Source organism: Mustelus asterias, chromosome 13 (genome assembly GCF_964213995.1).
Source record: "Mustelus asterias chromosome 13, sMusAst1.hap1.1, whole genome shotgun sequence".
Lineage (NCBI taxonomy): Eukaryota > Metazoa > Chordata > Chondrichthyes > Carcharhiniformes > Triakidae > Mustelus > Mustelus asterias.
In genome coordinates, this window is record NC_135813.1 from 83,399,891 (window position 1) to 83,417,536 (window position 17,646).

At 46.1% G+C, this 17,646-nt stretch overlaps 1 protein-coding gene across 1 annotated transcript in view; it reads left to right on the forward strand.

Annotated features, from left to right (window-relative positions):
• The first annotated feature begins 711 nt into the window (after positions 1-711).
• Positions 712-17,646, forward strand: part of mmp17a (matrix metallopeptidase 17a) — a 105,733-nt gene continuing 88,798 nt past the window's right edge. Inside the window, exon 1 of the mRNA XM_078227148.1 lies at positions 712-864. Within this exon, the coding sequence (XP_078083274.1) occupies positions 775-864 (90 nt within the window). The 5' untranslated portion in view covers positions 712-774. The remainder of the gene's footprint in view (positions 865-17,646) is intronic.

Sequence of the window (17,646 nt, forward strand, 5' to 3'; positions counted from 1 at the left end):
CGAGTCCAGACGATCCTTTGTCAAAGCTAAAAGGCACAGAAAGACAAAACTCTGGTGTTAAAACCTCTGTGGGGGGAGGTGATAGGGGTTGGCTAACTATATATAATTGCCCCACGCTAATAAGATGCAATTCCTGATTCCTTACTGCACTGGGGGTGGAGGAGAAGGAGGACCTGCATTTGCCAGCCTGTCAAAGGCTACAGCTTTCCTGGGAGAGAGAGAAATCTTTTATCCCCAAAGGAAATCCCACGCAGACCAGGGGCTGGCAGGAGAGAGACTGAATTCGGTGATCTAACAGACACTGGTTGTTAAGGGGTTTTTTTTTGTGAGCTGTCCCACACTCAGATTCGACTCAAATCCAACCCAATCGCATTGTTAATTCAATTTTTTTTTAGAAAACTAATGAGTCGGAGCGACAGTCAGCTGCCTGTGTGTGAGTGTGTGCAGAGGATTGGCACTCCCCAGGTCGGATGGAGGGGGAATAGATAGAAAGAAAAGTTTATTTTGCCTGCTGTTAATTTTTTTTGCAGATGCAATGGGTTTGTGTGTGTTTTTCTGGGGGGTGTGTGTGGAGGGTATAAGTAATGTTATGTAGTGGGGCTTGCTGAGGAGCTGGAAGATTGGATAGTGGGGAGGGAGGGGGGGGGGGATTGGGCTGTGAACATTTTTATCCAACATCTGGGAGAATGAGCACTCAGTGAGGGAGGAAGGAGGAGAGAAGATCGCGCTTTGGAGCGCACAGACCTGTTGGATTACAAAGCGGCTGCTCTGGGCATGATGCTGGTGATGGTCACCGTGCTGACATGCTATTTACCCAGGGCAGAATCGGGGCCAGCTCCAAGCGGTGTCATGGACAGCGGAATTGTAAGTAGCAGTTTATTGTTGAATGCTGCTGGAGATGCTGGGTGCAGAATAGACAGAGAGGGGGGTGGGGGAAGAGCGCCTTAATGCTCCAGTCTGCTTATTACACACAGCTCCATTCTTGCTGGAGAAATGATTCACACTGAAATGTACAATGTTCCAGAGAAGGTGGGGGAGAGAGAGAAGGGTTAAAAAAAAATCCAAACAAACAAGCGGGGTGGGAGGTGGGGGGGAGTGTGTTTTTGAATGCTCGGAGCTCAGCAGGCTGGATCCGACCTGATCCACACTGAAAGCCCAGCTTTACTGGAAATGGAACATGTTCTGTGCCAACTTTTCCATTCTGGGGATGTGCGGTGCAGGCTCCACTGACTGGCTGCACACACACACTGTGCCGGAGAGAGCAGCAACAGCCAGACAGCAGCTCCCAGAGTCTGTGCCCCTGCTCAGATATCCCCCCCCCCCCCCCTCCACACCCTCCCACACCCCCACCATCAACCCCAAACCCCCTTCCCCCCATTCGCCTGCTGTGAGTCTGCACAGAGTCTGCGACCATTACTGGGATGAGGTGAATGGATTAACAACTCACACACATACACTCTCACTCACACACACACACTCATACACACACACACTCTCACTCTCACTCACACACTCATTCACACACACACACTCACTCACACACCCATATACACACTCACACAATCACACACACGTATGCAACACGCACACATATATACATACACACAAATACACACATATATACATACACAAATACACACATATACACACACACACACTCATACACATATATATACACACAGATACACATACATACTCACACACACACACAAAGGTACATGTGCATACATGCACACACACATACACACACATATGCATACATACAAATGTACATGCACACATACATGCACTCACACGTATGCACACTCACGCACACATACACACAGAGGTACATACACATATATGGATACACATGCATGCACACAGATAGCAATAAACTGGGCAACTCGCCATCTAAGCACTGACTGCCTTTTGAAGCTGGCTGGGGAATTGGGGAGATTTGATCTGCAACATCTGATCAGGTGATCAGTGCTGTTAGTTCATTTTCCCCAACCCAGTGCCAGTGTGAATTGAAATATGTTTGGTACACATTTGGCAAACCATAATTTGAGAAGGTAACCTTTATTTTTATTTAAAATAAAAACACATTTTAATTGTGTTGAAACCACAGCTGAGAACGCAGGGGCATCGGAAGAGAATGTGGAGACTTCCTCACTGGCAAAGCCAGCGGATACACCCCCACCCCTGCTCCTTAGTCTGCTGCCTATCTCCGTAACCAAACTTCGTTGGGTCTTGATGCATCTTCAGGATCCCTTATGAAATCCCTTATGTCTTTTAAAAAGCATTTAGACAGTCACATGGGTAAGATGGGTATAGAGGGATATGGGCCAAATGCGGGCAATTGGGACCAGCTTTGGGGTTTTAAAAAAAAAAGGGCGGCATGGACAAGTTGGGCCGGAGGGCCTGTTTCCATGCTGTAAACCTCTAAGACTCTATGAAATATGCATTCTTCAAAGCTGAAGAATGTGTACAAATAGTTCAAATTTTATCAGAAGCTAACAAGAGGGTCCGTAAGGAGTGCAGCAGATCCAAGGGAACATCTGTAACTGCTGTCTGTCATCATGTTTACTTAAAATGAGGATATCTGATTTTTCTTCACAGAATTTCTTTATATCTATCCAAGGCTGAGATTGTTAGAGAGCTCCCCCTGGTGGCCCACTGTCTGACAGTAACTGGGGATCTGTATCTGATGAACGCCCGTCTGTGTGAGTGGAAGCCAGTGGCAGTGGAATTGTTACACTTGCCCCCACAACTTGGGAACAATTGCCCCCCAACACTAATAAAACACCTCACTCACTCAGACTGGTGAGTCAGATATAATGATTCCCTGCATACAGGATATCTCAAACTGCAGCACGGTGAATCTGATACAGAGGGAATGTCAGGAAGCCTACAGGAGAATTGTCTGTGTGTATTGCTGTGTTTAAATACAAGTAAAGACCCTTCCAAATGGAGGGAGCTGTTTTTGTCCGTTGAGTCAGTCAGTAACTTGGTCTTAGAATTCAGTTTCCTGAGTCCCAAAATTAAATGGCACCAGCCTTTATGCAGGTTTTTGTTCAGCTACAGAAATAGACGGAATATTTAATGCGTTTGGGTTCAGCGTTAATACATTTTGGAAGTTTCTAGACTGATTGGATGTTCAATCCGTGAATGACGGCGCTTCCATCATCAATTTAACCTGATCCATTTCCTAAATGAGGGATTGTTTACATCACCATGTCATACCAGCTGTGTTTCAGTGCGTTTTAACTCTCGTTTCATAGAATCATAGAATCCCTACAGTACAGAAAGAGGCCATTCGGCCCATCGAGTCTGCACCGACCACAATCCCACTCAGGCCCTACCCCCATATCCCTACATATTTTACCCGCTAATCCCTCTAATCTACGCATCCCAAGACACTAAGGGCAATTTTTAGCATGGCCAATCAACCTACCCCGCACATCTTTGGACTGTGGGAGGAATCTGGAGCACCCGGAGGAAACCCACGCAGACACGAGGAGAATGTGCAAACTCCACACAGCCAGTGACCCGAGCCAGGAATCGAACCCAGATCCCTGGAGCTGTGAAGCAGCAGTGCTAACCATTGTGTCACCGTGCCGCCGGTTTCTGACCGAGGTAGTCATGGGGTTTTAGTCCCACTCCCGAGTCCTGAAGGTGTTATCTGGGCTGATACTCCCTGTGTAGTACTGTAGGCAGTGTTTTGATTTGATTTGATTTATTATTGTCACATGTATTAACATACAGTGAAAAGTATTGTTTCTTGCGCGCTATACAGACAAAGCATACCGTTCAGAGAGACGGAAAGGAGGGAGCGCAGAATGTAGTGTTACAGTCATAGCTAGGGTGTAGAGAAAGGTCAACTTAATGCGAGGTATCATAGGGTATCATAGAAACCCTACAAAGCAGAAACAGGCCATTTGGCCCATCGAGTCTGCACCGACCACAATCCCACCCAGGCCCTACTCCCATATCCCTACACATTTACCCGCTAATCCCTCTAACCTACGCATCTCAGGAACACTAAGGGGAAATTTTAGCCTGGCCAATCAACCTAACCCGCACATCTTTGGACTGTGGGAGGAAACCGGAGCACCCGGAGGAAACCCACGCAGACACGAGAAGGTCCAATCAGAAGTCTGACAGCAGCAGGGAAGAAGCTGTTCTCGAGTCGGTCGGTACGTGACCTCAGACTTTTGTATCTTTTTCCCGACGGAAGAAGGTGGAAGAGAGAATGTCCGGGGTGCGTGGGGGTCCTTGATTATGCCGAGGTAGCGGGAAGTGTAGACAGTGTCTACAGTGTCTGGCAGTGCTGCACTGTCAGAGGGGTCGTATAACAGATGACATGTTAAACTGAGGACCCATTTGCCCTCTCAAGTGGATGTAAGAGATCCCATGTTCACAATATGAGGCAGAGTGAGGGGATGTGGTGCCCAGTATTCATCCCACAGCCAGCAGTAACTAAAAGGATCAAAGAATCTGGGCATTTATCTTATTGCTGTTTTTGGGATGTTGCAGTGCGGGATTCGGCTGCTGTGTTTTCTACATTACAGCGTGATCAAAATGAATGGCGGAGCAGGCTTGAAGGGCCGAATGGCCTCCTCCTGCTTCTAGTTTCTATGTTTCTACAACAGTGACCACAGTGGAAGTGTTCCATTGGCTACAAGGTGGTTTGGAACACTCTGAGATTGTGACAGGTGCGGTTCAAATTATTTTCTACAATTTAAATAAGCAACCTATTTTAATTTATGAAACCGCATGTTTTCAAACCTGGCCTGATTCCACGGATTTACCATTTCGACCTGTGGCTGTTTGGTAAAATCTTGCCCCTTTTTTTAAATTTGGGAATTCTAAGAGTTCTGCTCTTGGGCAGTAATGTTTCCCCAATTCCTGATTTCTCTTTTTACAGATTTAGAAAATGATTGGCTTGATTCAAACTCTGAGGCTAGGCAAGAAGTCCTGTGGCTCACTGCCCCTGCGTAATGCCTGCAAACGACACAGTTTAGGACCATTCAGTTCGAAGCTCACTCACTGCCAGAATGATGGTTCAATTGCACCTCCTAGTGGCAAGATGGAAATTGCAGCAAAACCGCCTGCGTGTTCCACAGCACTTGTTCCAGACATACTTGTTTGTGGTCAGGAAGTAATTTTGATTAAAGGGGCGGTTTACCTTCACCTAAAGAGGTACAAAGAATAAAGAACAAAGAAAGGTACAGCACAGGAACAGGCCCTTCGGCCCTCTGAGCCTGTGCCGATCATGATGCTCTACTTAAACTAAAGAAAACCTCTGCCCTTACTCGGTCCGTATCCCTCTATTCGCTGTCTATTCAGGTGCCCATCCAAATACCTCTTAAGTGTTGCTAATGTGCCTGCTTCCACCACCTCATCTGGCAGCGTGTTCCAGGCACCCACTACTCTCTGCTTGAAAAACATCCCCCGCACATCTCCCTTAAACTTTCCCCCTCTCACCTTGAGCCTGTGCCTCCTTGTAATTGTAAGAAGTCTCACAACACCAGGTTAAAGTCCAACAGGTTGATTTGGAATCACGAGCTTTTGGAGGGCTGCTCCTTCATCAGGCGAGTCCACTACATCATCACTCACCTGATGAAGGAGCGGCGCTCCGAAAGCTCGTGATTCCAAATAAACCTGTTGGACTTTAACCTGGTGTTGTGAGACTTCTTACTGTGCCCACCCCAGTCCAACGCCGGCATCTCCACCTCATGGCCCCTTTTAATTGACACTTCCACCCTGGGAAAAAGCCTCTGACTATCCACCCTGTCTATGGGACCTTGAAATCTCTCTGAAAGCAGCACCTCAGACAGTGCAGGGCTGCCGTAGCACCGCTTTGGGAGGGACAGCTTAGATAATGCCTTCAATTCTCTAAAGTGGATCATGGCTCCCTCAAACGTCTGACCCAGCAGTGAGTCACTGAACCAAGTTGGCTAAATGCATGATTTGGGTTGAAAAGAAAAAAAAAATCGATAAATTTCCTTTTAATATATTAGCATGTTCTTTAATACAGTAAAGAATTGGGTCTCCGGATTATCTTTGCTGTAAGAGACCCAATCGCAAACCTACCATCGGCAGAGTAAAGCAGTCCCTAATGTGAGGTCCAAAGTTGGAGGCCCAACATTGTAGGTTTAAGCAATGTTTTGATTTGATATGATTTGATTTATTATTGTCACATGTATTAACATACAGTGAAAAGTATTGTTTCTTGCGCGCTATACAAATCATACCGTTCATAGAGAAGGAAAGGAGAGAGTGCAGAATGTAGTGTTACAGTCATAGCTAGGGTGTAGAGAAAGATCAACTTAATGCAAGGTAGGTCCATTCAAAAGTCTGACGGCAGCAGGGAAGAAGCTGTTCTTGAGTCGGTTGGTACGTGACCTCAGACTTTTGTATCTTTTTCCTGACGGAAGAAGGTGGAAGAGAGAATGTCCGGGGTTCGTGGGGTCCTTAATCATGCTTTGCCGAGGCAGCGGGAAGTATAGACAGAGTCAATGGATGGGAGGCTGGTTTGTGTGATGGATTGGGCTTCATTCACGACCTTTTGTAGTTTCTTGCAGTCTTGGGCAGAGCAGGAGCTCATACCAAGCTGTGATACAAGCAGAAAGAATGCTTTCTATGTTGCATATCTAACACTGGAGATAATGGCTATCCTCACCAGCAAGTGTTTTTGATTTTCCTTTCATCTTTAAGAGTGACCTCGCACTTAATGGCAGGCAGTGACTTAGTCTGTAAGTACCACAAACATCTGCTTAATCGACAGTGCTGAACCACTCTATCCTATCCCTCAAACTGTGCATCCTTCTCTTTAAAAAACTGACTGAGGTTTGTGAGGAGCTTTGAAGTTGTATTTCTAGTCATCATTTTCAAATACTTTTTGTCTAACTGTGCAGCACCGGGTCAGTAATTGAATGAATTTTGAATGATAATCCATGGAGATTTGGGAAAGTCAATACTGCTGACAAAGTCCAGAAGTGTGATTCGATCTAATTAAACGGGAAGGCTGAAATGTGGGACCTAAGACCCCGGACACTAATTTCAACCTCACTGTGAAAAGAACTCTTTATATCTGTCTCCCACTTGCAATCGATGGGTTGTGATATTCATGAATCTTGAACAACCTCTGAACTGCCAAATACGGAAACAATGCAAAACTCTGTGGACCCCAGGCCCTTTCAATGAGGTTGCGAGGAAAAACCATTGGAACTATAAATCATTGCTGTCTTCAGATAAGGTGCTGTATCTGCGATTTGTATCAGAGTAGTGTTTCATGAACTTGATGACTTCTAATCTTGGGGAGAGCTGTACATTGTTTGGTAAGGAAATGCCACACATTTTACAGCAAGCCATTTGGTCCATTTGCTGTGTGTTGGTAATTATGCTTAAGTTGGCTTCCTTCCACACCCCACCCCCCCACCTCATCTCACCTGATCAGCATATCCGTCAATTCCTTTCTCCCTTGTGTGTTTCTATATTAGATATCGCTCTTGAGGCTTAAGGGATCAAGGGAGGATCAGGATATTGAATTCGATGATCAGCCATGATCATAATGAATGGCGGAGCAGGCTCGAAGGGCCGAATGGCCTACCCCTGCTCCTAGTTTCTATGTTTCCATGTTTCTCCAGCTTCCCCTTAAATACCTCGACGCTCTTCACCTCAACCACTCCCTGTAGAAGCCAGTTCCACAATCCCACTACTCTGGGTAAAGGAGTTTCTCCTGTATTCCTGACTGGACTTATTAGTGGCTATCTTATATTTGTGGGCCCTAGTTCTGGTCTCTTCCACAAGTGGAAACATCTTGTCTACATCTACTCAAACCTCCTATCTCATCTTAAAGACCTCTATCAGGGAAACTCCTAAGATATTCTATAAGTACATCAATGGGAAGAGGATAACCAGGGGAAGAGTAGGGCCCATTAGGGACCAAGGGGGAAATCTGTGGGTGGAGGCAGAGGACATCAATAGGGTACTAAACGAATATTTCACATCTGTCTTCACCCATGAGAATGAGAAGGTCGTCATAGAACTCGGGAAGAGAGATTTTGAGGTTCAAGAGAAAATTATCAGAGGGAGTGACAAGATATTGGAGGTATTGGTGGGCTTAAAAGTGGACAAACTCCAGGTCCAGATGAATTATGTCCCAGGTTGTTGTGGGAGACAAGGGAGAAAATTTCAGGGGCTCTGACCCAAATTTTTAATTCCTCCCTGGCCACCGGAGAGCTGCCAGAGGAGTGGAGAACAGCTAATGTGGTTCCGCTATTTAAGAAAGGTCGTAGAGACAAGCCAGGGAACTACAGACCAGTGAGTCTCACGTCTGTGGTTGGGAAACTACTGGAGAAGATTCTGAAGGAGAGAATCTATCTCCATTTGGAGAGGCAAGGTTTGATCAGGGATAGTCAGCATGGTTTTGTCAGAGGGAGGTCATGCCTAACAAATTTGATTGAATTTTTTGCGCTTGTAACCAAGAGTGTGGATGAGGGTAGTGCGGTTGATGCAGTTTACATGCATTTCAGCAAAGCCTTTGATAAAGTCTCACATGGGAGACTTATTAAGAAGGCTAATACACATGGGATAGAGGGTGATCTGACGAGGTGGATTCATAATTGGCTTAGTGGTAGGAGACAGAGGGTGATGACAGACAGCTGCTTTAGTGACTGGAGGCCAGTGACCAATGGTGTCCCATAGGGATCCGTGCTGGGCCCCCTATTGTTCATCATTTATATAATTGACATCGATGACTTTGTGGGGGTAGGATCAGTAAGTTTGCCGATGACACAAAGATTGGCCGGGTGGTTAACAGTGAGGTTGAGTGTCTTGGGTTACAGGAAGATGTAGACGAGATGGTCAAATGGGCGGATAAGTGGCAGATGGAATTTAACCCTGAGAAGTGTGAAGTGATGCACTTTGGAAGGAGTAATTTGACAAGGAAGTTACTATGAAAGGTCTGACACTGGGAAGTTCTGAAGAACAAAGGGACCTTGGTGTGTTTGTCCTCAGACCTCTGAAGGTGGACAGGCAGGTTAATAGGGTGGTGAAAAATGCATATGGCACACTCGCCTTTATCAATCGGGGTATAGATTACAAAAGCAGAGAGGTCATGTTGGAGTTGTATAGAACTTTGGTGAGGCCACAGTTGGAGCACTGTGTGCAGTTCTGGTCACCACATTATAGGAAGGACGTGAACGCACTGGAGGGAGTGCAGGAGAGATTCACCAGGATGGGATGAAGCATTTAAGTTATAAAGAGAGGTTGGATAGGCTTGGGTTTTTTTCTCTGGAGCAGAGAAGACTGAGAGGCGACCCGATTGAGGTGTACAAGATTATGAGGGGCGCGGTCAAGATGGCTAGGGAGCAGCTGTTCCCCTGAGTTGAAGGGTCAGTTACGAGGGGACACAAAGTGAGGGTTGGGAGGTTTAGGGGGGATTTGAGGAAAAACTGTTTTTTACCCAGAGGGTGGTGATGGTCTGGAATGCGCTGCCCGGGAGGGTGGTGGGGGCGGGATGCCTCACATCGTTTAAAAAGTACCTGGATGAGCACTTGGCACGCCATAACATTCAAGGCTATGGGCCAAGTGCTGGCAAGTGGGATTAGGTGGGCAGGTCAGGGCATTTCATGCCTCGGTGCAGACTCGATGGGCCGAAGGGCCTCTTCTGCACTGTAGTATTCTGTGATTCTGTGATCAGGCCCTCCCTTTGCCTTCTCTTCCCTGGAGATGAGTGCCAACCTGCCTGGCAGTTATAACCTCTCAGTTCTGGCATCATTTTTGCTAAATCTATTTTTTTTGCATCTGCTCCACTGCCTCTGTGACCTTTGGTAACAAAGAGACAAGAACTCTGTGCCGCCCTCCAAGCAACATCCAATTAAAGATATAACAAAGTTTTTCAATTCTATCTTTCTAAAATGCCATTTTTCTGGCTTTAAGGTGTTTTTTTTTAGCAATTTATGCGTCAGTTTCACTAGATCCCTTTGATCCCCTTACCTCAATCAGACTCTTATCTTCAAGGAACATGTGACCCTCCTATTCGTCCCACCAGGATGCACCACCTCACACTTTCCTGTCTCGAAGTTAATGTGAAGTTTACATATGCCAAGGGACCGGAACTATCAAATCCATTGCCCTTCATCACCACACCATTCAATATTTGGAATCCAACAGTCTGAGTCCCCAAGATAAAGGCAAAATACTGCGGATGCTGGAATCTGAAACAAAAACAGAAAATGCTGGAAAAACACAACAGATCTGTCAGCATCTGTGGGAAGAGAATAGAGCCAACGTTTCGACAAGGGATCATCCAGACTCGAAACGTTGGCTCTATTCTCTCTCCACGGATGCTGTCAGACCCACTGAGCTTTTCCAGCATTTTCTGTTTTTGAGTCTGAGTCCCTTGTTCCTGACACTGGTGTTTTTTATAATAAACTATTATCACCTTCCTCCCCCCTGACCTTTCTGTTCATCACTGTCTTCAGTCTGCAGAGCTGGAGGCTACTCGCGGACTTCCATCTACACGGTTCCTCAGTTGACCCCAGGAGGTAGATAATGATTGGTCTCCAATCACCTTTCACCTCTCTGACCCTCCCTGGCCTAGACTGCATTGGAAGGTAAGATGAGTCCTTGGCCACACCTCAGCAAATCAAGTTGCTTTAGATCTATAGATCTCTGGGTCTGCGACTGATCTATTGAAAGTAGGTGAGAGAAGTGCCAGAATCTATGGAAATCCATAGATTTCCCTGGATTGATCATAGAATCCCTACAGTGCAGAAGGAGGCCATTCGGCCCATCGAGCCTGCACTGACAACAATCCCACCCAGCTCCTATTCCTGTAACCTTATGTATTTACCCTACTAATCCCCCTAACCTACACATCTTGGGACCCAAAGGAGTAATTTAGCATGGCCAATCCACCTAACCCGCATATCTTTGGAGTGTGGGAGGAAACCGGAGCACCCGGAGGAAACCCACGCAGACACGGGGAGAACGTGCAGACTCCACACAGACAGTGACCCGAAGCTGGAATTGAACCCGGGTCTCTGGTGCAGTGAGGCAGCAGCGCTCACCACTGTGCCACCGTGCCACCTCATCATTTTTATTCTCTCTCTTCCCAGGGAGGTGTGAGGCAATGCGTCAGGATTAAGATCGGGAAGGGGTCCCCTAAGCTTCAGCTGTGGCTCAGTGTTGGCTCTGCGTCTAAAAGTTCATGATTTCAAGTCCCACTCCAGAGGCCTCAGCTCATAATCCAGGCTGACATATCCAGTGAGGGTATGCTGCGCTGTCAGAGGTGCCAACCCTTGAATGAGATGTTAGACTGAGACCCTGTCTGCTCTGTCAAGTAGATGCAAAATCCATGGCACCAACTGAAGAACAGCAGGCCAATTCTCCCTCCTTGCTATAGAGGGAGCGCAGCAAAGGTTTACCAGGCTGATTCCTAGGATGGCAGGTCTGTCATATGAGGAGAGACTAAATCGGATAGGATTATATTCACTGGAGTTTAGAAGAATGAGAGGGGATCTCATAGAAACTTATAAAATTCTAACAGGGTTAGACAGAGTAGATTCAGAAAGAATGTTCCCAATGGTGGGGGAGTCCAGAACTAGGGGTCATAGTTTGAGGATAAGACGTAAATCTTTTACAACTGAGGTGAGGAGAAATTTCTTCACCCAGAGAGTGGTGAACCTGTGGAATTCACTATTACAGAAAGTAGTAGATTCTTATTGAAGATAAATATTGGCCAAGACACTTAAACATTGTCTGATTTCAAGAAGGAATTAGATATAGCTCTTGGGGCTAAAGGGATCAAGGGATATGGAGGGAAGGCAGAATCAGGATATTGAATTTGATGATCAGCCATGATCTTCCCAGGCAGAGCAGGCTCGAAGGGCCGAATGGCCTACTCCTGATTCTAGTTTATATGTTAAGTGTCCTGGCCAATAATTATCTTCAATGAGCATCAAACAAAAGGAAAACGATCTTGTCAATATCATAGTGCAGTTTGTGGGATTTTGCTGTGTGTAAAATCATCACATTACCTACATTACAACGGTAACTACACCTTTGGCCCTGGGGTTGTGAAAGGTGCTATGTAAATGTAAGTTTTCTGGTTATTTCTCATTCAATGTGTTTTGGATTGTTGCATTTCCTTTATCTGTTAATTTATTGATCTTCCTTCATTTACTCTGCACTTTCTGCTGAATACCAGCGGGTAATGCGACAGATAATCTTACCTCTTTTAATATGTTTCTAACTCATCACAAGACCATAATCTCTCGGTGCAAGGGATTAAAGGACATCATTTATTCATCTCCCAATGTCTGCTTTAATCTGTAATCACATCTGACTGATTAGAATCAGTATTTTCACTTCATACAGTCTCTGTGTGTGGTGAAGTTTAATGTATGTGTTGCTGTTGCCATCTGTATAAACCCGCTACAGCCCCTGCATCCCTCTGAGATCTCTGCAGTCCTCTCTGATCCTGGCCTCTTGCACATCCCCAATTTTTGCTTCATTCCCACCATGGTGGCCATGCTTTCAGCCCTCTAGACCGTAAGCTTTGGAATTCCCTCCCTCAACCTCTCAGCCAATCTACCTCTCCCTTATTCTTTAAGACACACCTTGAAGCCTTCGACCAAGGTATGAGCTATAAGGAGAGGCTGGACAAACTAGGGTTGTTTTCCCTGGAGCGGCGGAGGCTGAGGGGAGACCTGATAGAAGTCTGTCAAATTATGAGAGGCAGAGATAGGGTTGACAATCAGAATCTTATTCCCAGAATTGAGATGTCCAATACTAGGGGGCATGCACTTAGGGTGAGAGGGGGGGGGGGAAGTTCAAAGGAGATGTGAGGGGCAAGTTTTTTTTACACAGAGAGAGGTAGGTATCTGGAACGTGCTGCTAGGGGTGGTGGTGGAGGCAGATACGATAGGGGCGTTTAAGGGACTTTTAGATAAGCACATGAATATGCAAGGAATAGAGGAATATGGAGCAAGGGCAGGCAGAAGGGATTGGTTTAATTTGGCGTCATGTTTGGCACAGCATCGTGGGCTGAAGGGCCTGTTCCTGTGTTGCACTGCTCTACGTTAGACATTCAATCACCTGGGTGGACAACGTTTTGTGTGGCTTTGTGTCAAATTTATGCTGACATTGCTTTCAAACTTTGGGATGTTTTACCATATTAAAGCAGCTACCTAGATGTAGGTTGTTGTTGTAATTGGCGTATTCAGGAGGTACCATTCCTCTCAAAGCGATGGGTGGGATGTTTTTTCCACTTCTGTTCCTATTTGTTGCTTACTTTGCACTTGAATTCTACCCTCTGCTGGAGTTTCGAAAGTGGTAACGTCTCACGCATGAGTAGCTGGTCCCTGCTGAATGGACTGGATGGCTGATGTGACCCTTGGGTGGTTATTCATCGGGCCATCCGTGTATTGGGTGCAACAACAGCTTGGTTGTGAAGAGTTGTATTAAATGTCTGGGACTTGCTCAGTCAACCCTCTTCTTCATTCAATGATTTGGGTTTTTTTTCCTCTCTCAGAAGGTTGTTTTCCTTTTAATTCAGATTCCGGCTCTCACCTAAAGCCATCAGTCAGTCCTTGCGTAGACGAAGATGTTTGAGTGTGACTCAGAGCTGAGAATCTGTGTATGTATTTATAGGAAATGGGAAACAAAAGAATGTCTCTCTCTCTGTGGGGAACGCCAGTCACATTTCGCGCTGTGTAGGGAAATTATGACTTCTGTTCTACACCTCAACCATAACTTGCGTTTATATAGCACCTTTAGCATGGTGAGGGTGGGAGGTGAAGAACAAGTGAAGTAGGAAAGGGATTTACAAGCAGAAAGCTATCAGTAAAGTTGATGGAATGTTGGCTTTTAGCTCACAGAACCTAGAGTACCAAGAGGATGACACTTTGCTCCAGTTGTACACAGCCTCAATCAGACCTCAGCCATTTTCTTTAGCTCTGAAGAAGAGCCAAAACGTTGGCTCTGTTCCCTCTCCACAGATGCTGTCAGACCGGCTGAGATTTTCCAGCATTTTCTGTTTTTGTTTTAGATTCCAGCATCCGCTGCAGTATTTTGCTTTTACTTTTGATTGGACCTCACCTGGAGGGCGCACTGCCCCTCAGGAAGGAAGTGAGTGGGGCTCGATGGCACTGCTGCCTCACAGCGCCAGGGACCAGGGTTCAATTCCGGATTCAGGTGACTGTATGTGTGGAGTTTGCACGTTCTCCCCATGTCTGTGTGGGTTTCCTCCGGGTGCTCCGGTTTCCTCCCACACTCCAAAGATTTGCAGGTTAGATGGATTGGCCATGCTAAATTGCCCCTTAGTGTCCGAAGGTGTGCAGATTAGGGAGGATTAGCGGGTCAAGTGCGTAAATGTGTGGAGTTAACTTTTATTATTTATTTCCTCTAGCCAGTGAATCCAGGACAATGGGGTATATCCTTAAAATTAGAGCAAGGAGTTTAGGAGCGAAATTAAGGAGCACTTCTTCCCACAAAGGGTATTGGACATCTGGAACATTCTCCCCCCAAATTCTGATGACACCACGGATCAATTGCAACGTACAAGACTGAAATCAAATAGATAACAATATCAAAGAATGTAGAGCCAAGCAGACAAAGGAGTTTAGCTTTACATGAATCATGATCTAATTGAATGGCAGAGCAGGATTGAAAGACTCATTGTACCTTCCTCTAAAGTCATTCAAAATTCACTGCCACCTTCTCAAGGACAATTCGGGATGGGCAATAAATACTGGTCTAACCAGCGAAACCCACATCCCTTGATTGCTGTTCTACAAGTGCCAACCTATAGTTATTAATTAATTTTACAGGATGTGGGCATTATGGCTAGGCCAACATTTTTATTGCCCATCCCCAGTTGCCATGAGAAGGTGGTGGGTGAGCTGCCTTCTTGAAACTGCTGCAGTCCCTCTGATGTTAAGTATATGTTTGGTATCCCGTTCATCGCTTGTGATGGTACCACAGCTTATCCTTGAAGACATCCCAGATCCACGTGGGCTCAAATGGCAGCACAAGTCACCAGATGGTTTTGGAGCCAAATCGCAGATTGCGGCCTTCTCCGGGACAACCTTTCTCTGGAAGGACAAAGTCTGTTAACGACAGAGAACAATGATCCAATCTGAGCTCAGTATCATCGCAGATGCTGCTTTTAATGACTTAAGCTTTCCCGCAGAACATTGAGAAGAATTAAACCATCGTCCTCCATTAGCGTTCCCTGTTCTCAGTTTAATATTGAGTGACTCTTTTGTGAATTGGACTCCTGTTTACTGATAACTCAACCGTGACCATTCTGAACACTGCCTCGTGCTTGAGGCTGCCATCTGATCTTTACCATCTATTAACTGAGATCATCTTTGACAAGTCTTGAGCCTAATTAAACACTTCCATAGAATGCCTACAGTGTAGAAGAAGGCCATTCGGCCCATCAAGTCTGTGCCGACTCTCTGAAAAAGCATCTTACCCAGGCCTGCCCTATCCCTGAAACCTTGCGCATTTACCATGGCTGACCCACCTAACCTGCACATCTTTGGACACGAAGGAGGGATTTTATGTCCTCGCTCATCCCAAAACCATAAAATCCCGCCCGAGGTCAACAGACCTTTCAGTGGTCCACCCCTTGCCAGCTCCGATTCCTGTGGCAGGCGGGCCGGTACAATTCCAGCCGAAGGGTCAATTTAGCTTAACCAATCCACCTAACCTGCACATCTTGGGACATCAAGGGGCAATTCAGCATGGCTAATCCACCTAACCTGCACATCTTTGGAGTGTGGGAGGGAACCGGAGCACCCAGAGGAAACCCACGCAGACACGGGGAGAATCTTCAAACTCCATACAGACAGAAGTGAACCTGGGTCTCTGGCACAATGAGACAGCAGTGTTAACCACTTAACTTTAACAAGTTAATTGATGGAGTTACAATTTGGTATTATTTCCCCCCCCTCCAAAATTCCTAATTAATTAATGAACCAGTCGCTCTGCCCCTCACCCCACAATGTGGAGATGCCAGCGTTGGACTGGGGTAAACACAGTAAGAAGTCTCACAACACCAGGTTAAAGTCCAATAGGTTTACTTGGCAGCACAAGCTTTCGGAGTGTTGCTCCTTCTTCCCTCACCCCACAGCCAGGCTTCTGTCCAGCGGTAAAAGGAGGGCAAACGGTCAACAATGTGTCGAGTAGGCCAGTGGGTTGTGCACTCAAAGTCCTGACCACAAACAGCTAGGCCGATGTGGCCACTGAGGGATCGCTGTCATGTCAGAGCTGCTCTCTTTTGGAAGAAATCCAGGCTCAGCAACCATTTTCACCTTAAGAAACTTTTTTAAAAATTTGCCTGAAATCTATAGAGAGCGTAGAAACAAAAAATCAACATTGCCAAATTGCCAAATGTCTCTGGCCCAATACAGAATTGCATCCTTAATAAAAGGTGCATGTATTGAATTTATGCATCAGTTCAAAAAAAGCTCAATTAAAATAGGCCCAATCGTGTTTTTTGACATTCTTTAAAGCAAAATGTTCACAGAATCCCTACAGCACAGAAGGAGGCCATTCGGCCCATTGTGTCTGCACCGACCACAATCCCACCCAGGCCCTATCCCTGTTACCCCACATATTTACTCTGCTAATCCCCCTAACATGGCCAGTCAACCTGACCCGCACACCTTTGGACTGTGGGAGGAAACCGGAGCACCCGGAGGAAACCCACACAGATGCGGGGAGAACGTGCAAACTCCACACAGACAGTGACCCGAGGCCGGAATTGAACCCGGGTCCCTGGCGCTGTGGGACAGCAGTGCTAATCACTGCCACTGTGATGCTGGATTCAGTAGTCATCTAAAGATACGTTAGAAGTAAGAATTTCTTAGCTATTGATTCTCACGATAAAAAATAGCTTTGAACAGCACATTGAGAATATTTATTATCTGAGCTACATTAGAAACAATAATGGTCGCATCCATAAAACCTGTTCATTAAATGAAAAGCATTTCCCATAATGACGGTTAGCTTTACAACTTGAATAGGTTCCTTTAGAGAGCAATAATGGTTTTCGGTAAAATAATCATTTGAAACGATAAAGTTCAGCATATAGATTAGCTTTACATTCCCACAATCAAAACACGCTGCTCACCTTCCTAACTTTAATCTTTTAGGCTTTTTGCAAGTTAATGCAATCAAACTGGAAAAGAGCAATGGAATGTTGGAGCTGGAGCCAAGTTTAGCCTCTCAAGTGTTTAATGTGGGGCGGCACGGCGGCACAGTGGTTAGCACTGCTGCCTCACAGCGCCAGGGACCCGGGTTCGATTCCCGGCTTGGGTCACTGTCTGTGCGGAGTCTGCATGTCCTCCCCGTGTCTGCGTGGGGCTGCTCCGGTTTCTTCCCACAGTCCAAAGAAGTGCAGGTTAGGTGCATTGGCCGTGCTAAATTGCCCCTTGGTGTCCCGGGGACGCGTAGTTTAGAGGGATTAGTGGGGTAAATATGTGGATAAGGCCTGGGTGGGATTGTGGTCGGTGCAGACTCAATGGGTTGAATGGTCTCTTTCTATACTGTGGGGATTCTATGAAGTGGATGTCATAGATCCAGCGTTAGTATTTGAGGAAGAGTAGGGATGTTCTCCCTGGTGTCCTCGCTCAATATTTA